Source organism: Hypanus sabinus, chromosome 20, assembly GCF_030144855.1.
Source record: "Hypanus sabinus isolate sHypSab1 chromosome 20, sHypSab1.hap1, whole genome shotgun sequence".
NCBI classification, from domain to species: Eukaryota; Metazoa; Chordata; class Chondrichthyes; order Myliobatiformes; family Dasyatidae; genus Hypanus; species Hypanus sabinus.
Genome location: NC_082725.1, coordinates 13325970 through 13348428, shown reverse-complemented (window position 1 = coordinate 13348428; position 22459 = coordinate 13325970). Strand labels below are relative to the sequence as shown.

Sequence of the window (22459 nt, the reverse complement as noted above, 5' to 3'; positions counted from 1 at the left end):
AAAGTTTTCATATTGTACAAGATCACCATAATCTTCAAATTTCGAATTACATTTCAAAAGCTAACAAACCACGGGGAGCCGCATCACAGAGATCAAAGAGCCGCATGTGGCTCTGGAGCCGCAGGTTGCCGACCTCTGGGTTAGACCATCAGTCAGAATATGAGAAACATTTGGTTTGCAGTTTGCCTCTGCCCATTAGTGGGGGGGGGGGGGGGGTTGAGGACAGATAGGCCTTTGATCAATGGCAAAGGGAAATTTAAATGTCTTGTAAATGGGAGGTCCAGACAGCTACTGCAGAGTGCAAGTGCTCTGCAAAGCAGACAACTCTTGGTCTCACATCGTGAGCAATGAATGCAACCTGCAAAGTTAGAGAAAGTGCACGTGAATCACTTGGAAGGGCTGTTTAGGCACCTGAATGGAGGTGGGAAAGGTGTTACAGCTCCTTCTGTTGCAGGGGAAAGTGCTTTAGGAAAGGGAAAGATGGGTGAACCTGCAAGTCACAGAGAAGTTTCTGTGGAAAATAGAAAGGGGTGGGGAGGGAAAGATGTGACTGGTGATGGGATCATGTTGTAGTTGATGGAAATGTCAAAAAAAAAATGCGCTGGATGCAGAGGCTGATGGGATGAAAGTTAAGGACTGAGGGGATTCTATCTCTGTTCTACCTGGGAGTAAGTGGGGTGAGAGCACAAGTGCAGGGAATGGAGGAAATGGGGTAAAGTCTCCATCAACCACGGAGGATGAAAGGCCATACGACCATAAGGCATAGGAGCAGAATTAGGCCATTCATCCCATTGAGTCTGCTCCACAATTCCATCATGGCTAAAGCCAGATCCCACTCAATCCCACATTCCTGCTTTCTCGCCATATCCTTTGATGCCATGACCAATCAAGAAGTAATCAACTTCCACCTTCAATATACCCACAGACTTGGTCTCCACCGCAATCTGTGGCAGAGCATTCTGCAGATTCATTCCTCTCTGGCTAAGAAAAATGCTCTTTACCACTGTTCTAAAAGATCACCCCTTAATTCTGAGGCTGTGCCCTCTAGTTTTGGATACCTCCCCCCCACCAAAGGAAACATCCTCTCCACATCCACCCTATCTGGTTCTTTCAACATTCGGTTGGTTTCAATGATATCCCCCTGCATTCTTCTAAATTCCAGTGAGTACAGTCCCAAAGCTACCAAATGCTCCTCATATACGAACCCCTTCATTCCCTGAATCATCATTGTGAAACTCCTCTGGACTCTTTCCAACGACAACACATCCTTTCTGAGATACGGGGCCCAAAACCATTGACTTTACTCCAAGTGTCTGACTACTGTCTTATCTCCTTGTTGTTATATTAAAGTCCCCTTGAAATAGCCTCGAGATTCGGGGGAGTAGATTTAGGACAGTGATGAAGGGGAACTGCTTTTCCCAGATGGTGGTAAATCTGTGGAATTCTCTGCCCAGTGAAGCAATGGAGGCTACCTCAGTAAATATATTTAAGACAAGGTTGGGCATACTTTTGCATAGTAGGGGAATTAAGGGTTATGGGGGAAAGGGAGGTAGGTGGAGATGAGTCCATGGCCAGATCAGCCATGATCTTATTCAAAGGCAAAGCAGGCTCGACAGGCCAGATGGCCTACTCCTGCTCCTATTTCTTATGTCTTATGTTCTAAATAAATGCCAGCATTGCATTTGCCTTCTTTACTATAGACTCAACATATAAATTAGCCTTCTGGAAGTCTTGCACAAGGACTCCCAAGTCCCACTGCACCTTTGAACCTTCTCCCATTTAGATAATAGTCTGCACTATTGTTCCTTTTACCAAAATGCATTATCACACATTTCCCAACACTATTTCATCTGCCACTTTTTTGCCCATTCTTCCAATTATTCTAAACAACACTACTTACAACAGTTGTTGATGAAGCGCAGAAAGATTTAGGGACTAATAGCAGAATAGGTTTGGAACAAAGACTGCTCCACACAGTCAACAAAAAAACAGGTGTACCTAGTGTCCACGAGAGTGCCCTGTGATTTACCAAAAGAGAAAGGAATGAAATAGTTGTCCAAAGTGAGAACAAGTTCTGCAAGGCGAAGGGGTGAAATTAGAAGGGAACTGGCTGGATCCATGTTCTGCAAAGCAACAGAGAGCCCGAAAGCCTTCTTGATGCACAATGCAAGCGCTTGGGCCTGGACTTCCAAAGATGAGGTAGTGGGAACCAAGGAAATGGAAGGTGTTAAAATGATGGCTCGTAAGACATGCAAAGTGGTCTTCATAAGTGTGTCATTAAGGGCCTTACCATCAGAAAAAAATACCAGCAGGCTGGTAAAGGCCAATAGTGTGAAAGAAAACAGAAAATGCTTTAAAAAAAATTCTCAGAATGAAAGACCCTAGACTCAAAACATTATGTATCTTCTCTTTCCACAGATGCTGAGTATTCCAGTATTTTATTTTATTTCATATTTCCAATTTCTGCAGATATTTAAATATTTTCTTTTCCTGAAGTAGTGTGAAGACTGATTGCTTGTTATATCAATGGTTCCTAATATTAACCATATAACCTCTAATTATGGCCCTCTCTTCCCATAGAGGCTTTACCCTCTCTGTTCAGAACCAGAATCAGGTTTATTATCACTGACATATGTCATTAAATATGCTGTTTTGTGGCAGCAGTTACACCATTATCTGCCTTTAAACAGCTTGTACAGCAGGCTAACATGTACTAACCCATATTTTTCCAAGCAACAATTACTTTTGTCTTGTATTAGTATCTTTCAGTGTTGCCCCACCATTGACATTGGGCTGCCTGACCTAAAACATTAAAACACATACATGAATCCACAACAAAAGCAATTACAGAGCTTCTATGTCCCGAGGGCAAATGCAGTCGTAACCCCATCACGGGGAACAACACGCCCTCCGCTCCTATGAGTGATAAGCATTTTAATCACCATTGAAACAGGCTTGGCAACAATGACAAAATACACAAAACCTCAAACAAGCCTGGACTTGCTGAGTGCAGTAACTGTGACAAAAGAAAATGTGGCACAGGTCATCTGTGCTTTGAATGTAGATTTAAAAATTGGCAATGTGATCAAGTTAAAAAAGGTTACCTCAGAGAAGATATAAGGAAATAAGAGGTTTTGTATTTCCTTGCTGTATTGTCATTTTAGATAATTCTAATTCCACTGTAACATTGAATTAAACAGTTTATAATGAAATGCTATTAAGGTTACTCGAGGACAAAGCAATGCATCAGATAAACAGAAAATCCACAGTACTCACTAATCCTCTACAAAGATCTTTATGGATTTAAATGATAAATATTCTGAATAAATACCATATCACTAAATACTTGAGAAACGTCTCGTGAATAAATGTACAGAAATAATGCACATTTTAACCATACATTGTACACGTCCAAGTTTAGAATATATTGTCTAAATACACTATGCTACAGTTGTCAGTTTAGTGAAGCAGTAAATATACAAACTAAGTATTCAAAATAAGTACCGCTTTGAAGTATTCATAAGGGAAAAAAATCCTTCCCAAACAAGAATAAAGTAAAATGCAGTGAGTTTTATTTGTTTATTGAGATACAGCACAGCATAGGTCCTTCCAGCCTGTCAAGCCATGCCACACAGCAATCCCCTGATTTAATCCTAACCTAATCACAGGACAATTTTTACAGTGACCAATTAACCTACCAACTGGTACATCTTTGGACAGTGGGAGGAAACCAGAGCACCCAGAGAAAACCCACATGGTCACATACAATCTCCTTAGAGGCAGCATTGGGAATGAAACCAGATTGCTTGTACTGTAAAGAGTTGTGCTAACCATTACACTACTGTGTGCCTCACATGTATAATACACACGTATAATGGACATATATTTAATCTGCACTTTATGGTGAATAGACACAATGCTTCTGTGTTGTATCTTTCTATGACTCAATAGAGGAAATGATCAGGAAATGATTTGGGGGGGGAATGGAAATAAGAGAATAAACATTTCAGACTTGATTTTATTTAGCATATTTTCAACTCACATTCAGAACATCTCAAAGTGTTGTAGAGCCAGTGATGCAGTTCTGGTCAAGTCAATGCAAAGTAGGATACTCAACAGGCAATTGGCCCATAATAGGCTCCTATAACAGCAATCTATTATTTAATTGATAGTCTGTTGACAATTGTTAACTGAGGAAAAAATTTAGGAGAGGAGATTATTATAACGATGGTTTTTTTTTATGTTATCCCAATTCAAAGATGAACTGCATAAAGAGTCCAGCGTTGGAACACAGTGATCAAATTTTGCTTATTTTCACGGGGAAAATAGAAAAGCAGAATTTTTCCTACATAACGATAGAGCAACAACTGTGATAACATAGCGAACTCTCAATGGCCACTTTATTAGGTACACCTGTATATTAATGCAAATATCTAATCAACCAATCATGTGGCAGCATCTCAGAACATGCAAGTATGCAGACATAGATGAAAGATTCAGCTGTTTTTCAAACCAGACATCAGAATGGAGAATTAATATGATCTAAGTGACTTTGACCATGGAATGATTGCAGGTGCCAGATGGGATGGTTGCATATCTCAGGGATTTTCACACACAACAGCCTCTCGAGTTTACAGAGAATGGAGAAAAAACAAAAAACATCCAGTGAGCAGTTCTGTGGGCAAAACACCTTGTTAACTAGAGAGGTCAAAGGAGAGTGGCTAAATTGGGTTAAATTGACAGGAAGGCATGAGTAACTCAAATAACCATGTTACAAGTGATGTACAGAAGAGCATCTCCGAACACACAACACATCGAACCTTGAAGTGGATGGGCTACAGCAGCAGAAAACCAAATGGGGTTTCATCGTGTAACTAACCAAATGGCCACCGAGTGTATAAATCCATGCCTGCTTTCTGTATCATGACTCTCTCTGAACATGAAATACAGGAAGTAAATCTGCAGATAAAGCAAGCTATAGAGAAAATGGTCTTTAAGTGCACCAAATAAAAGTGCATGCAGGTCTTTATGTATTCATACATGATGTAATGAGATCATACTGAGACCCATTACTGTCTTTTCTTGAGTCAAGCCATGCACTATTTCCAACTTCTGTCTTCCGCCTCACAAATTTGAGACAAAATAGTAATCTCTTCTATGAAAAGATGAGAAATACTATTTGGAAATGTCAGTGATTAGACTCCAGTTTAGCATGGCCAATTCTATTTGTTGGTTGCTTAAAAAAAGAGGTAATTTGATTAGATCATCCTTTTTAACAAACATTGAAACGAGTCCAGGTGAATCTGAATTTGAACATGGGTACCACATTTACCCATAGAAATCATTCACTGTCCATTCACTCTTTTGAGTTAGTTGTTAATGCTAAACTGCTGCACACACAAATAAACTACAATGAAAATAAGAACATAAAAATATAGAACTAAGAGGAGTCTTGATGGCTTATCGATGAGTACAATAGTATTGTGATTAAGCTACTTGACTAGAAACCAGAACCCTGGACTGTTGATTGAGCATTGTGTTCAAATTAAACCACAATAATGGGAATGTAACATCTAGTTTTATAAATCTAGAATTTAAAGAACATGCTAATGTCAATACTAGCGATCATGAAACCACTGTTCTCTCTTTAAAAAAAAAGAAAACAATTTGGGTTATTGAACCGGACCAGTGTCCCAAAAACAGGTCTCGGCCCAAAATGTCGACTGATTCAAATATAAATCCACATGTCAAAATTAGATCATCTTGTTAGAAATGATAGTTGTGAGTGGGAGATTTCCATGCATGGCAAGAAACAATAACAGCAAAAGGTGAAAACCACTGGAAATCCCAGATCACGGTGTCAATTTGTCCTGAATTAACACTAATAAGTAGTAATTATTAAAAAATGTTCATATGTATAGACAACACAAACTAAGCAGAGGGACAGGTGCGGAAAGGAGGAAGTTCCCAGTGGGCACATGACATACAGATTGTTCAGCTCTGCAGTCAGCACAGGGTGTAAAGATTTGTGTCTGACCTATGCAGATGGAGATTTAAAGTCAGAGGGATGGGAATTAGATTTGAAGCTACAATAAAGTGAACAAGTAGGAATCAATAGTGTTTAATTACAGAATCTGGAATGGCAACGAATTGGGTGGCAATGACAAGTCATCACCTTTCATTTTTCTTTACAACATAGCAGGAGGGCATTCAGCCCACCAGGATGTACTGTGGAGAACATTCTGACAGACTGCATTGTTGTCTCGTAAGGGAGAGGGGGCCTACAGCACAGGACCGAAAGAAACTGCAGAGGGTTGTAAATTTAGTCGGCTCCATCTTGGGTACTAGCCTACAAATTAGCCAGGACATCTTTAAGAGCGGTGTCTCAGACAGGCAGTGTCTATTATTAAGGGCCTCCAGCACCTAGGGCATGCCCTTTTCTCACTGCTACCATCAGATAGGAGGTACAGAAGCCTGAAGGCACACACTCAGCGATCCAGGAACAGCTTCTTCCACTCTGTCATCTGATTCCTAAATGGACATTGAAGCTTTGGACACTAACTCACTTTTTTTAAATAGACATTATTTCAGTTTTTGCATGATTTTAATCTATTCCATATATGAATACAGTACTGTAATCAATTTATGTATTTATTTTTCTTCTATATAATGCACAGTATTGCATTGAACTGCTGCTGCTAAGTTAACAAATTTCAAGACACATGCCAGTGATAATAAACTTGATTCTGATTCTGAAACATATGTAAATCCCATTTTCCCTCTAACTTATTCTCCTCATATTCCCATTGGCTATCCCATATTCTACCACCTTCCTATATTCCAGGGCAAATTGCAGTGGCCAATTCATCTACCAACTTACATGTATTTGGGGCATTGGAGCTGTCATCTAGGGTTAGGTCAGCAAATTGAGCCACACTGTTTAAAGAGATAGATCCACTTGAAAACTACTCCATGGAGGTATATAGTAGTTAAGTTAATGTGACTTGAACTTAGTGCATTCACCACACATAATCACAATGATAATCCACAATTAGAATCACTTTAAAAAGCGTTTAAAAACCTCTCTCGAGCCCAAAAATAAAAAAAGTTGCACTGCTCTACAGTAATTTAGCAAAGATATCCATGCTTTTTACGATTTTAACTCCCTCCCCCCCATCAGAGTGAAATGAAATAATACGAAGTTGATCATCTTTAAGCACAGTTTTTAACATCTAGTTATAAAGTGATAGGAGATATTGAAAAATTCTGGCCACAGATACTAACTTCTTACTTCCTAGAATCCTTATATTTTAAATCTATTTCCCAACAATGTAAACTTTTTTAAAAATTTATTCAAATGTTAACCTTTTGGCAAATGAAAGAAGAAGTTTGCTTACCTTCAGCACTCGTGTAACACTCTGTCTCCAGAGCTGTTTTCTACCTGTTCTCAACATCATTCTGAAACTTCGTTCAGTGTTTCATAATGAAATTCCCCATCAGCTGTGGACAATGGCCACAAACTTACCAAAACTAAAGTCATACCTGGTCATGCCTTAAAATTCAAACTGCCTTCTTCAGAATCTGAATCATGTAGTACCTTAGCTCTCAATCAACATATCAAAGTCTAACAATGACTTTGGAACAATGGCTTCCAAAGACATTAATTATTTCCAGTGCTTTATATTTGGACATGGCAATGCACTGCCCCAAAGTTCAAGCTGTCAAACATTTCATAATAAATTGTTTAGTTATGTTTATGATGGCAACAAACTATAAATACCTCCCTCCCTTCATTTCCAATTGCTGAAAAGCAATTATCTAATGATGTTTTACTGGATTAAAAATTAGCCGTATTTTACAAATACCCTTAGCTGGGAAAAAAATTCTTTAAACAAAGGAAGAAGTACATACATAACTTTATATTTCATTGGTGACTTCAATTAAATTAGTATTTATTTTATATTTTCACCATGCTAATCGGTTTGAGAGTTACCTATGCTAGAAGGAAAAAAAATAGCCAGGATATGCTAAGTTGCTTGGCAAGTTCAGAAACAGAAAACAACATTAGCAAGACCACAACAAATAAGAGATAAGAGATAAGCAGATTTACAAAAGGATCAGTTCATTATTTATATGGAAAATTTGAATGAAAAAATATTGAAGTGCAATCTCAAAGTCTCTTATTTAAAAAAAGACAAAAGCTTATAAACTTACTGAACTGGAATTTTTTGTAGGAGTTAATTAAAAACAGATAACATTTTGGATTCCTAGAAGTGTGATGAAGAATAGCTCCAATAGGAGGACACCACAGTTACTCAGGTGATACCAAAGTTTATGCAGCCTGTCTGATGGTCAGATTAATAAGAGCAGTGAGAGAGAAAGAGTAAACAGAGTTATATTAAAGCTATGAGAGCTACTGCTGAAACTCCAATCAAAAGGATATTGAAAATGCCAACAGATCAGGCAGCATTCCCGAAGAGAGAAAAACCCAAGTTGATACTGCAGATGTTTAACCATACAGCAGATCTGGTCGATTCTGATACAAATCAAAAGAGATTTACCCAAAATTGTTGAATGCAGTGTGGAGTTCTTTTGACAACAAAGTGTCTAAGAAGAAGATCACATGGTGTTCCTTAAGCTCACAGTGGGTCCTGGTGAATGAGAGCAGGAGGCCATGGGCAGGTTGGTTAGAGAGCAAGTGGAAGCTCAAGATCTGTATGGCATACTGAATGGTGTCTCTACAAAGCAAGCAGGTAATCTGTATTTGGTAATAAATTATCCTGTGATTAGGCTAGTGGGTTGCTGGGCCGTGTGCCTCGAAGGGCCAGAAAGATCTTTTCAGCACTGTATCTCTAAATAAATAAAACAAAAACTGGACAGTTTTTTTTGCTCCTATAAGTTTATCGATAATACGTTTTTCTCTTTCCACAAACACTGCTTGACCTACTGGGACTTGATAACCTTTCTGAGGTTTTAGGTCTCACCAGCAGCTCTGACCTGCATTCCACAGTTTTCACATCTCCCTGGGTTTGTTTTCCCTCTTTCCTGCTGTTCTCAGTAATCTATCAACATAATATTCATATTGGAATCACCTCAACCACTCAAGCATCATTCCATCCTATCCATCCCTCCAGACCCCCTTCCACTTTTCCCCTTCTGATGAAGGATCTTTGACCTAAAATATTATCTGTTTCTTTTCAACAGATGCCGCCTGACTTGCTGAGTGTTTCCAGAAGTTATTATGGAAATTATTTTAATATATCTGCAGTATTCTCATAATGGTAGCATTGCATTTAATATCAAAAACACAAACTGGTCAGCAAAATAACTAAAATTACCACCAAAAGATTACATGTAATGTTTTTTTTTAAATAAGTTGCACAAAAGTGTCTCTTCTTTTATAACCCTCATTATCTCTTTCATTTCTATTCCTACTTTAAGCAATCAGACAAAATGCATCATGCTTTATAATGACAGCGACCCATGCTCAATTCCCACTGTTGTCTGAAAGGAGTTTGTATGTTCTCCCATGACCACATGGGTTTCCTCCTGGAGCTCCAATTTTCTCTCACATCCAAAGATGTGACTTTAGGAGGTTGGTTAGTTACATGATGTAATGTGTATCTCTAAATAAAATAAAATATTAAAATGTAGTATTTTCAATCATTTATATTTGAAAGCATGATGTTCAATTAATATTTGTGGCTGCAAATAACCTAAACTGCAGTATGTGATTAGCATATCTGTACAAGAAGCAACAAATATATCATCAAAATTAAGCAAAATTGATTTTTCCCCATTTAAATCTACAATATGCGCACCAGTATGGTCTCATTACTTATATTCCCCAGAGAACCAATTAGAATTCATGTCAATTGTAAATGTAATTAAACTGAACAATAGATTATAAGATGAATATAAATCAGCTCTGCAGCTTTCACAAATGGGACCAAAAAAAAGAGTTCAAATTATAGCTCCCCAGCAGGATTGCTTACACAAGACTATGGAACAAAGTGTTCCAGTACTTGTTTCTTTCACCTGGACAGAGAGTTCCCCACAAGAACAGAAACAACGTAAAACACTTTGGCAATTACCGTCCCTCAGGTAAGTTAAACAACTTTTTGGTAAAACTAATTCGTATCTATTAGCCCACGTATGCAGAGTCAGTAAGACAGATCCATCACAAATGGGGAAAATGCTGGCAGACAGATTGGAGTGGGCATAGGACTCTTTAATATTTGACAGTGGATATCACGAAGTATCACAGCTTCATATCAAACTCGGCCAAGAGGAGAATTCCTGTGGACCTCTACCTACCAACTGCCCTCTAGTTCTTGCCTCCTTTCCTGATAATTACCTTAAAAGCCCTCAAACTGCAAATATGCGTAGATATAGGTAACTTCCACAAAATAGGGGATACACGGATTGCACTGACTAGGGAAAGCTGGTTGTCCAAATGTGTCCACCTGTTCAAAAGTCTCAGCTTTCAAGCTAAAAAGCTAACCTCTGCGAAGTATAAGCAATAACTTATTCTGACAAAGAATCTCCGATTAAAATATTTATCTTCTCAAAGAAGCCGCTTTAGTATTTCCAGTATTTTACGACTGTTGTATGTGCAGTAAAAATGATTGTAATCAAAGGTTAATTAGGAATCTTTACCAATTGCAAATGGTTATTGAAGCAAACAAAAATTGCTAATTAATTCAAGTTGTCTTACTGATGACAAGTGTTAAATTTGACCAACTGAAATAGAAATTGTTGTTGGAACACAAGGTCACCATAAAAGCATTTTATTTAAGCACAAAGAAAACTTTGATTCTGTACCCTTGGGGTATGGCTACGACTCAAGAACACAAGTAAATACAAACCTGAGTTATAGGGAAAGGACGAATAGGTTAGGACTTTACTCACAGGAGTGAAGAATAAGGGGAGATCTTATAGAGGTACAGTATACAGATTTTGGAGGGTACAGACAGGATGAATACTTATAGGCTTCTTCCCCACAGGTAGGGTACGACAAGAACTATAGGTCATAGGGTTAGGGTGAAGGGTGAAATTTTCAAGGGGTATCTGAGGGGGCACTTCTTCACTGAGGGTGGTGAAAATATGAAATGAGCTGCCGGCGGATGAGGGCTGAATTGCAGGGAACTGAGGACTCTCAGGGGCTGGCACAGAAAAGGAGTGATTCCCTGGGCAGATCAGCCATAATCATTTTGAATGGTGGGGCAGGATAAAAGGGCAAAGTGGCCGACTACAGCTGCACTTTTCTAAGTTCTTGTATTGCCATAGTTCATCTTCACCGGCTTTAAACCCAGGAGTTACCAAAAGCAGCAGCACAGTAAAAATACCCCCACGGAAATTAAGGCAACAGTTCAAGTCAGCAGCTCACTACAAACCTCTCGAGGATAATTCTGGTCTTGCCACTGAAGGACAGATCCACAAAATAAATTAAATTAAAACAAACCAGGACAATGCAGCAAGTAATCTAATTGTTTGACTTTCATTAGCATCTGGTGCCCTCTGCTGGAAGCACCTGTACATGCTGTTTGTGGTGAAGTGTCTTGAAATAATCCTAAAGAATCTTTTTGACCATTACGCAGTGCATTTCCAGCACTAAAGTTAATACTTTACATGCAAATAATCTGATTTATTTATCTATTTAGATGAGTGGAAAATACCAAGGTATATTTAAATTCCATTGAAAAGTTCAATGTAAATTTTCATATATCTTTTGTTTTCACTTATGAGGGGATCTGCAATTCTCTCTTACATTTGCTGCTCATTTCAAATTTCCTGTATTAGATCTCTTTTACATGAAGACTTTGGTAAATAAAGCTTTACTTTCAAAAGTTTTGAGTACCATACCTTGAGTCAAGAGTACCTGAAGTATTTGAATACTGCAGATAAATTCTCTAAAACGCTTGATGCTCATAAGCATAATGGACATGCTCATGAGTTGAGAATTCACGTTGGCTGTTTTGACTCATTTCATATCCAAAAACATCTACTTGCAACTTTGATAACTTTGTGCAACATGTCCGTTGGTGACTGCACTACAGAACCCATCATTACTGGTTGAACTCTAACCCAGCTATAACCAGACATGTTCCACTCGCTTACTCAAAGTCTCTGGAGTGGAATGTGGATTCAAGTCCATCTCCGAGATGAATTCAAATCCAGGCTAACACTTGGCAAAAAAAAACTGAGTGAACTTTGCAGTTTGACGTTAGAAGGGTGCCCCGTCTGCCCACACAGGTATAGACAATGGATGTAATGTCACCTTTTTCAAAAATAAAACAAAATGTATTATCAGTTTACCCTGAAATGACTTCACTAAATTGGGTGTGATATACCAAGTTTCCTCTGTGCTATAGATTTTGGTAGTTTCATAAGAACAGATCATCTTTCATTAGCAATGTCCAAAGTAAATTTATTATCAAAGTGCATTTATGTCACCATATACAACACTGAGATTCAGTTTCTTTCAGGCATACTTAATAAAATTATATGTAATAAATATCAAGAACATGAGATGAAGACTCCTTGAAAGTCAGTCCATAGGCTGTGGGAACATTTCAATGAGGCAAGAGAAATTCAGTGAAGTTAACCCCTTTGGTTCAAAATCCTGACGGTTGAGGAGTATTAACTGTTCCTAATCTATCTTAATGTATCAAAGAACTATCTGATATTCAGCAACAACGCTGGAAATGAAATGATTAATCACAACTGGTAATCACTTGATGAGAAGCAACAGCCAATTTGACTTTCAAATGGCATCTTAATCTCTGTACTTCTCTGCACTCTTGGTAATAATTGTATTGGCTTGATAAGCGAATAGAAGTACTGCAAAAAATCTTTAAAATATTACATTGATTCATTTCTGAGAGGTTACAACTACAGTAGATTCCAGTTAATTGGGACACATCAAAATCATTTTGGCCCAATTCAATGGCTGCCCCAATTAGCTGAAGTTTCATGGAAATGGTTTAAAAGGTATTAAAAAAAGAAAAACTACTGTTTAATTGAGTAACAAATTATGTATTTATATGAAATACAGAACAAATTAGAACATTACCAAGTCTAGTAAACATAGAAACATAGAAAATAGGTGCAGGAGTAGGCCATTCGGCCCTTCGAGCCTGCACCGCCATTCAGTATGATCATGGCTGATCATCCAATTCAGAACCCTGTACCTGCTTTTTCTCCATACCCCCTGATCCTCTTAAATATAGCCAATGAACCAGCCTCAACTGTTTCCTGTGGCAGAAAATTCCACAGATTCACCACTCTCCGTATGAAGAAGTTTTTCCTCATCTCGGTCCTAAAAGGCTTCCCCTTTATCCTTAAACTGTGACCCCCTCGTTCTGGACTTCCCCAACATCGGAAACAATCTTCCTGCATTTAGCCTGTCCAATCCTTTTAGAATTTTATATGTTTCAATAAGATCCCCCCCTCAGTCTTCTAAATTCCAGTGAGTATAAGCCTAGTCCAGAGGTCGGCAACCTGCGGCTCCAGAGCCACATGCGGCTCTTTGATCTCTGTGATGCGGCTCCCCGTGGTTTGTTAGCTTTTGAAATGTAATTCGAAATTTGAAGATTATGGTGATCTTGTACAATATGAAAACTTTGCGGAGACACCGTTTCCTGGCACATCCGAACAATTAGCCACCGTTCCGACTAAGGGAGATAGCCTACGGGGGTTTGTGAGTACGTGTCTTTTGGAGCATCCGCGCCCATGGGGACGGGTTGAGGGAGGCTTTAAAGCAAGGCTGTTTAGTTCGAATAAAGTTACCTTTGACTGCAGTCTTTATTTTAGCGCTGCGTGTAGCGCTACACCGCTACAACGTGTTTTTTATCGCTATTAATATACATCACAACTGCCAATGCCTGACACCCGCCAGTGCGCGCTTTCTTTTAATTCTTCGATCCAAGGTAGGCTACCTATGTAGTAACCTTCAACCCAACGTCTTTTTTTCGGAGTTCAAAATGTTTTTGTTGCATGCAGAAATGTAATTTCGTTTTCTCTGCAGGAGTTCATCAATTTCAAAAATGCAACACATTATAGTTTGTTTATACATAGCATAAAGGCAAAAAAAAACCCGTTGTATGCAGTGTTATTTCATTTTGTGGCTCCCAGTGTTTTCTTTTCTGTGGGAAATGGGTCCATATTGGCTCTTTTAGTGGTAAACGTTGCCGACCCCTGGCCTAGTCAATCCAGTCTTTCTTCATATGAAAGTCCTGCCATCCCAGGAATCAATCTGGTGAACCTTCTCTGTACTCCCTCTATGGCAAGAATGTCTTTCCTCAGATTAGGGGGCCAAAACTGCACATGATATTCTAGGTGCGGTCCCACCAAGGCCTTGTACAACTGCAGTAGAACCTCCCTGCTCCTCTACTCAAATCCTTTTGCTATGAATGCCAATATACCATTTGCCTTTTTCACCGCCTGCTGTACCTGCATGCCCACCTTCAATGACTGGTGTACAATGACACCCAGGTCTAGTACAGTACAGAAAAGCTGTATTAGTTCTTAGTTACAGGTAGTCCCTGAATTACGAACATCCCATTTATGAACAACTTGTACTTATGAACCAAGGAAGGAGAACGCCGTCCACCATTTTAAGTCAGATCGCGATGCCATCCGCCATTTTAAGTTTTTGCCGTTGAGTGTGTAACTTTGTATTTGGCTTAAAATTTTCTTAGCAAGATTCACCCTGACCCCCCCCCCCCCCCACCTTTCCAGTCGGCTGGCGGCGCAGTGAAATCAGTGCGCCGGGCCCGAGAACGGAGGTTCCTGAGTTCAATCCTGCGACAGACCACTCCCAAGCGCGCTCTCTATCCGTGCCAGGTTGATGTTGAGCTTGCAACTCGACCTCGTAAAAAAAAAACACTGCCACCCCCAGTTTAAATTGCCATGCGGAATATCGTGGAGGATCAAATACCCAAACCCAAACCCAGCACAGTCCCATTTAACCTGTCTCAGTGCGGTGGACTTTAGGACCTGGGGAATTCAGTGCGGTGGTCCTTAGGACCCAGCGGAGTTCAGGAGCCACCGCCAGGAAACAATCACGATTGAAAATAAAGTGGAAATAATAAAGCGTTTGGAAAGAGGTGAAATGCCATCGGTCATTGGAAAAGCTTTAGGGTACAGTCGGTCAATGATCGGAACAATTTTAAAGGATAAAGTGAGAATAATGGAGCATGTGAAAGGCCCTGCCCCGATGAAAGCTACAATTATTACTAAGCAACGCAGTGGTTTAATTATTTGAATACATAGGTGTCTTAAGTGTTTTATATGCATAGAAAGGTAAAATATATACCAAGACAAACGTTTGACTAACTGACGCTAAATAATGCCAGACGTACTTGTTCCAACTTGCATACAAATCCGACTTAAAGACGGACTCAGGAACGGAACTCATTTGTAACCCGGGGACTCCTGTATTCATGGAGGAATTCATTCAGTATACATCGCCGTGTTCTTTTAACTGACTGAAAATGAACAAAATCAGTGCAGATACCTGGTGCAGATAATGGACTGCCTTCAAGCAAGGCTTTCGACAATTGTATCTTCCAAATCTTCATTTTCATTGTAACATACAAGATGTTTGTTGATACTTTCAAATTTTTTGTAGTTCCTAACTTGAAGTAGTGAAATCATTTCATTTTCCCTCCTGGCCATTTCTGGCATCTCCAAGGCTGAATACTTGAAACCACAGTGTGCAAATCAATTCTGAATTGTCTCACTGCTTATTACCCACCAACAAACAGTGACAAAAAAAAGCACTGTGTTTTGAACACAAATACACGTGACGCTGTTTAAAAACTGTTCACTCTAACTCTAAGCACAGTGCAGTGTCTAATGACAACACAACATACATACAACTGACACTCATTAGAAATTGTCCGGCAACATCTTCTACCACAAGTGGCATGATGTCCAAATAAATGAATGGAATCCCAGTTTTGTTTTTTTAAAAGAGTTGTCTCTTAATTAACCAAAATCCACTGTATATGGGAAAAAAATAAAATTATGAAGGGATTTTATATAAAGGTCAAAGAGATCATTCTGGTTTGGGGATTAGAGCACTAGAGGGTTGAAGGGATGAGAAGTTGGAGGAGAGAAAATAGTTAAAAATGTATGCCAAATATAAAGTAGATCTAAATTTCAAAGAAATTCCGAGGATCTATTTCCTGAAAATCGTGAGAATGAAGACATTGTTCAGGCAAAAGGGGAGAAACTAAAGAACTACATGAATGAAATTGTTGGAAGCGTTTAAAAAAGATGATACAGGCAATGTGGTGAACATGAATCATGTAAAACATAAACACTATCGCTAATTCTGGAAGAAGAAAGAGATTTGCACTGTAGCACATGCAAAATACTGGAGGAACTCAGCAGGTCAGGTAGGAATAAAGAGCTGATGTTTTTGGCCAAGACCCTTCAGTGGGACTGGGAAGGAAGCCAGAATAAAGTGATGATAGGGGATGGGGGGAGGGAGGAGGGAATACAAGCTATAAGGTGATAGATAAAAGCAGGTGAGAGGGAATGTAAGTGGTGGGGGAGATTTGCACACGTTTTTGAAGTGAAGTCAACATTTCAATTTAAGATCTGAGGCATTTGTTTTTGGCAAAAACCTACAATTGCAATAGAAGGGATAACTGCAACTTTGCTCACCAGTGTAATGTGTATCCTGAGAAATTTTTTTTTAAACTGGCATCATTTCTTCAACAGCCTTAAACTGTCAATTATGATTAACTGCATGTACAGATTTTTGTAACAGAAATTCATGCAATTTCAAGCAGTTATACGCCCAGATCAAAAGGAAATAGCCTGCCTATCACATTAACCCAAACAGAGTGCAGTGAACTTTTACATATTTTCAAATCAGCTGGACTTCAGTGTCATGTATGGAAGTTGGACAATATAAAGATGATTCTTTGCTTGACAGCCCTGGTAAGGTAAGCTATTTATTTTCCTTTCTCCAGGTTCATGGGTTGAGATCTCAAATACCTGCTAGCTCTATTCTCACTACAAAACTTATCTGGGCATCAGTCACTCATTTGAAAAAATGAACCTCCTGTTGACAATCTATTGCCAAATTCATGTAGGAATCTAGAAGCTTTCCTATCTGCTATTCAGGGACATTACATATTCAATCATTTGTTCCTCCAGAGGTAAATACTTCTGCACTTATGAATATTTCTGCACTTTTCATTTCTGGCAGGAAGTTCCCCCCCCCCCCACACACACATTTTAATTACATTTTAATTAGTGGTGGGTTCGGCAACTGAAAATTGCTGACTATAAAAAGGGCTGAGTGGTCTAACACAGGAGTCACAGGCAAATTCAGTACCTTGAGAATTCTTTGTGACAACAAAGTACAGAGTAAATTTTAATATCAAAGTACATATAATGTCACCAGATACTGTACCACCCCGAGATTCATTTTCCTGCGGGCATACTCAGCAAATCTACAAAATAGTAACTACAACCGGATCAATGAAAGGTCAACCACAGATTCTCTCATTTCAGGTGACTCCACAACTGAACTCACTGCACGCCCAGATGATCATTACTATTATGTCTAATTATCTGACTAACTGCTACACAAAGTGATTTGGAAGTGCTATCTCTTTATGATTTTCACCTGGGGCGTTACGGTGACTTCTCTTTTTCTTCTTGATCACTTACTTCTTGCACAACTTTCGGGTTCTTTTCCTGCATGTGCAGTCAATTAATTTTGATCCTTTCCCCTTGATTTCAGCTTTCAAATATTTGCAGTTTTCTAGAGTTTCTGAAAACAAGTGATTCTTTGAAGCTTTTACCTACCACGATCGTGCCGAATCATCTATATGCGAAAGCCGGTCACTGGGTAGCAGAGCAAACATTTGGCGGAGTTTGGCATCTAACGTTAATAAAAATCAGCATGTACGCAGATTCAATTTCCACCTCAGCCTATTTCTGAAGTCAATTAAGCCGTTGTAAATTTCAATATCTGATGAATAAGTTCGGGACATACAGTGAACAGCATTCTCGGTGTGTGAAATTCATTTAGGCATTGGCATACCTAGAAACCAGTGAGCACGACTGTTTAACACCCGCTTGAGTTGAATGAATTACGGCAGAGGTGGGTCATAACTTTACATGTCTCTAGCCCGTGGGAATCGCCGTGAAATGCACCTAAAGTTGCCCTGCTCAGTTTGTTCCTAAACTTAAAGTTTATTCCACAGTTTGTTCCTAAACTTAAAGTTTATTCCACAGTTTGTTCCTAAACTTAAAGTTTATTCCACAGTTTGTTCCTAAACTTAAAGTTTATTCCACAGTTTGTTCCACATGGGACGCAAACAAACCTTGGTCTCCTTGGAGTCCACCGGTGACCTCGTCTGGGCGGCTCTGCTGCGGAGCCCCGCAGCTCTGGGGCTCAGGCCGGTGGCTCTGCGTGGCCCGCGGACACCATCCATCACCCGGCTGCCGAGCCCTGCCGTGCGGCGCTGACGCTAGCGTCCAGTCGGGCGTCGGGGCATCCCACACCGGCGCTGCACAGCAACCCGTCCGCCGCAACCTCGCCTGCCTGTCCTGGAGGAGGGGAGGCGGCCAGACAACAGGCTCCGTCTCCAGGCAACCACTGCTCTGCGGGCTGGGGGCGGCGCCGAGGGGCGAGGACCAGGTGCGACCGACCAGAGACAAGTCAGGGAGGATGTACGTGTGGGTTCTGTCTTCCACCCCTCCATAGCCTCCCTTCCCTCCCTCCCCACACCTCATCCCCCCTCCTCCATTTCCCCTTCCCCTTTCCCCCCTTCCCCCTCCCTCTTCCCCTTCCCCCCTTCCCCCTCCCTCTTCCCCTTCCCCCTCCCTCCCTCTTCCCCCTCCCCCTCCCTCCCTCTTCCCCCTCCCCCTCCCTCCCTCTTCCCCCTCCCTCCCTCTTCCCCCTCCCTCCCTCTTCCCCCTCCCTCCCTCTTCCCCTTCCCCCTCCCTCCCTCTTCCCCTTCCCCCTCCCTCCCTCTTCCCCTTCCCCCTCCCTCCCTCTTCCCCTTCCCCCTCCCTCCCTCTTCCCCTTCCCCCTCCCTCCCTCTTCCCCTTCCCCCTCCCTCCCTCTTCCCCTTCCCCCTCCCTCCCTCTTCCCCTTCCCCCTCCCTCCCTCTTCCCCTTCCCCCTCCCTCCCTCTTCCCCTTCCCCCCCCTCCCTCTTCCCCTTCCCCCTCCCTCCCTCTTCCCCCTCCCCCCCTCTTCCCCTTCCCCCTCCCTCCCTCTTCCCCTTCCCCCTCCCTCCCTCTTCCCCTTCCCCCTCCCTCCCTCTTCCCCTTCCCCCTCCCTCCCTCTTCCCCTTCCCCCTCCCTCCCTCTTCCCCTTCCCCCTCCCTCCCGCTTCCCCCTCCCCCCCTCTTCCCCTTCCCCCTCCCTCCCTCTTCCCCTTCCCCCTCCCTCCCTCTTCCCCTTCCCCCTCCCTCCCTCTTCCCCTTCCCCCTCCCTCCCTCTTCCCCTTCCCCCTCCCTCCCTCTTCCCCTTCCCCCTCCCTCCCTCTTCCCCTTCCCCCTCCCTCCCTCCCTCTTCCCCCTCCCTCCCTCCCTCTTCCCCTTCCCCCTCCCTCCCTCTTCCCCTTCCCCCTCCCTCCCTCTTCCCCTTCCCCCTCCCTCCTCCTCTTCCCCTTCCCCCTCCCTCCTCCTCTTCCCCTTCCCCCTCCCTCCTCCTCTTCCCCTTCCCCCTCCCTCCTCCTCTTCCCCTTCCCCCTCCCTCCTCCTCTTCCCCTTCCCCCTCCCTCCTCCTCTTCCCCTTCCCCCTCCCTCCTCCTCTTCCCCTTCCCCCTCCCTCCCTCTTCCCCTCCCTCCCTCTTCCCCTCCCTCCCTCTTCCCCTCCCTCCCTCTTCCCCTCCCCTCCCTCTTCCCCTCCCCTCCCTCTTCCCCTCCCCTCCCTCTTCCCCTCCCCTCCCTCTTCCCCTCCCCTCCCTCTTCCCCTCCCCTCCCTCTTCCCCTCCCCTCCCTCTTCCCCTCCCCTCCCTCTTCCCCTCCCCTCCCTCTTCCCCTCCCCTCCCTCTTCCCCTCCCCTCCCTCTTCCCCTCCCCTCCCTCTTCCCCTCCCCTCCCTCTTCCCCTCCCCTCCCTCTTCCCCTCCCCTCCCTCTTCCCCTCCCCTCCCTCTTCCCCTCCCCTCCCTCTTCCCCTCCCCTCCCTCTTCCCCTCCCCTCCCTCTTCCCCTCCCCTCCCTCTTCCCCTCCCCTCCCTCTTCCCCTCCCCTCCCTCTTCCCCTTCCCTCCCTCTTCCCCTTCCCTCCCTCTTCCCCTTCCCCTCCCTCTTCCCCTTCCCCTCCCTCTTCCCCTTCCCCTTCCCCTCCCTCTTCCCCTTCCCCTCCCTCTTCCCCTTCCCCTCCCTCTTCCCCTTCCCTCCCTCTTCCCCTTCCCTCCCTCTTCCCCTTCCCCCTCCTTCCCCTTCCCCCTCCTTCCCTCTTCCCTTCCCCTCCCTCTTCCCCTTCCCTCCCTCTTCCCCTTCCCCCTCCCTCCCTCTTCCCCTTCCCCCTCCCTCCCTCTTCCCCTTCCCCCTCCCTCCCTCCCTCTTCCCCTTCCCTCCCTCCCTCTTCCCCTTCCCTCCCTCCCTCTTCCCCTTCCCTCCCTCCCTCTTCCCCTTCCCTCCCTCCCTCTTCCCCTTCCCCCTCCCTCCCTCCCTCTTCCCCTTCCCCCTCTCTCCCTCTTCCCTTCCTCTCCCATCACTCCCCTTCCCTCATTCCCCCACACTTAATCTTCTCTCCCCTCATCCCCTCTCTGCCTCTCTTCCACCTCCTCATCCCCTCCCTCACCACCTCTCTTCCCCCTCCACCCTCACCCTTCCCTTTTGGTCTTAAAAGCTTGAAAAGTGCAAAATGGTATATAGTAGATATAAAATACCTTGCAATGTTAAATGTTAACATGGATATCAATTTCACTGAAAATAAATATAATTCAAGTACATTGTCAATGCTTTGAAATGTTTCATAGCAATTATAAAATACGTTGTGATTTTAACTGTTTATTTGTATTGGTTTGTGGTTTAAAAACATTTTTCAACTATTCATAAACTGAAGCTGAGCAATACAAATTCAGATGTTCTCAAATTCATGCCTTTGGTTTCTTACAATAATGAAAATAATTAAAAGTATAGTTTTGCATTGTACAATACAATATATGTCACAAGAACCTTCGTGGCTCGCAAATCTTAGTTGCAAAGCAATACAGCATGGACACAGGCTCCTTGGCCCAATGAGTCCATGCTGACCACAGTACCCACCCAGCTTATTCCCGTTTCCTATGTCCAATCTATAGTTCTCCAGTCCCTCCCCCCTAAATACACCAATCCACATGCTTCGTAAAGAACACTATTGTACCTGCCTCAACCACTTTCTCTTGCACCTCATCTCACATGGTCACCATCCTCTGTATGAAGTTGTCCCACAGACCCTATTTAAATCTTTCCTCTCTCACCCTAAACTTATACCCCTTATTTTTGGTGTTCCAGATCCTGAGGAAAAGACTGTTACCATCAACTTATCATTGTCACCTCTTGTCATTTTAACACTCCCTCTTGTGTAAGGTCATTCACCTACATTCCAAGGAATAAAGACCAAGCCTAGCCAACCACTCCCTATCTCAGGGCTCCTAGTCCTGGCAATGCCTCATAAATCTTCTCAGCACTTTTTCTAACTTAACCACATCTTTTCTATAATTGGGCAACCAAAACTATATCCAATACGCCATGTTCAACCTAACCAACAACTTGGAGAGGTGCAATATAATGTCCCAGCTCTTAGTTAATGCTTTGAATAATGAAGACAGTTTGCGAATGCCATTTTCACCACCCTGTCTACGTGTGACACAGTTTTCAATGAATTCAACATCAGTACTTCTAAATCTCTCTGTTCCATTACATTCCCTGGTGCCCTACCATTCATAGTATAATTCCTACATTGGTTTAACTTTCTAACTCAAACTTATTTGTAATAAAAACCATTTTGGCACTCCTCATCCCAATTTCCTAACTAATCCAGATCTACAGCCCAGGGGTTCCCAACCTTCTTTATGTCATGGAGCCTCATCATTAACAGAGAAGTCCATCAACCCCAGGTTAGGAACTCCAATCTACAATAACCTTCTTCACTTTCAAGAATACCTCCTAATTTTGTGCTATCTGCCAATCTACTGATCAAGCCTTGTGCATCACCCAGATCATTGACATAAATAATGAATAACAAAGGTCCTAATGCCAAAGTAATCTGCAATCTTGCTTGGACTAACTTAAACTGAACTACAGATGGTCAGAGAGCTGTACAGTATGGAATAAAGGTCCTTTGGCCCAGTTTGCTCCTGTTGACCAGGTTGCCGAAGTGAGCTAGTCCCATGGTCCTCTAAATCTTTCCTGCACATGTAGCTATCTCCAAATGTCCTTTGAAATGCCATAATAGTAGCCACCAGTAACTTTGACAGCCTGTACCATTTC

The 22459-nt window shown here is 42.3% G+C and overlaps 1 protein-coding gene across 1 annotated transcript in view; it reads right to left on the bottom strand.

The window, feature by feature from the left end:
- dnah5 (dynein, axonemal, heavy chain 5) overlaps positions 1-18684 on the bottom strand; it is a 231373-nt gene extending 212689 nt beyond the window's left edge. Inside the window, exon 1 of the mRNA XM_059945127.1 lies at positions 18354-18684. Coding sequence (XP_059801110.1) covers positions 18354-18464 — 111 coding nt within the window. The 5' untranslated portion in view covers positions 18465-18684. The remainder of the gene's footprint in view (positions 1-18353) is intronic.
- Positions 18685-22459: the final 3775 nt, after the last annotated feature.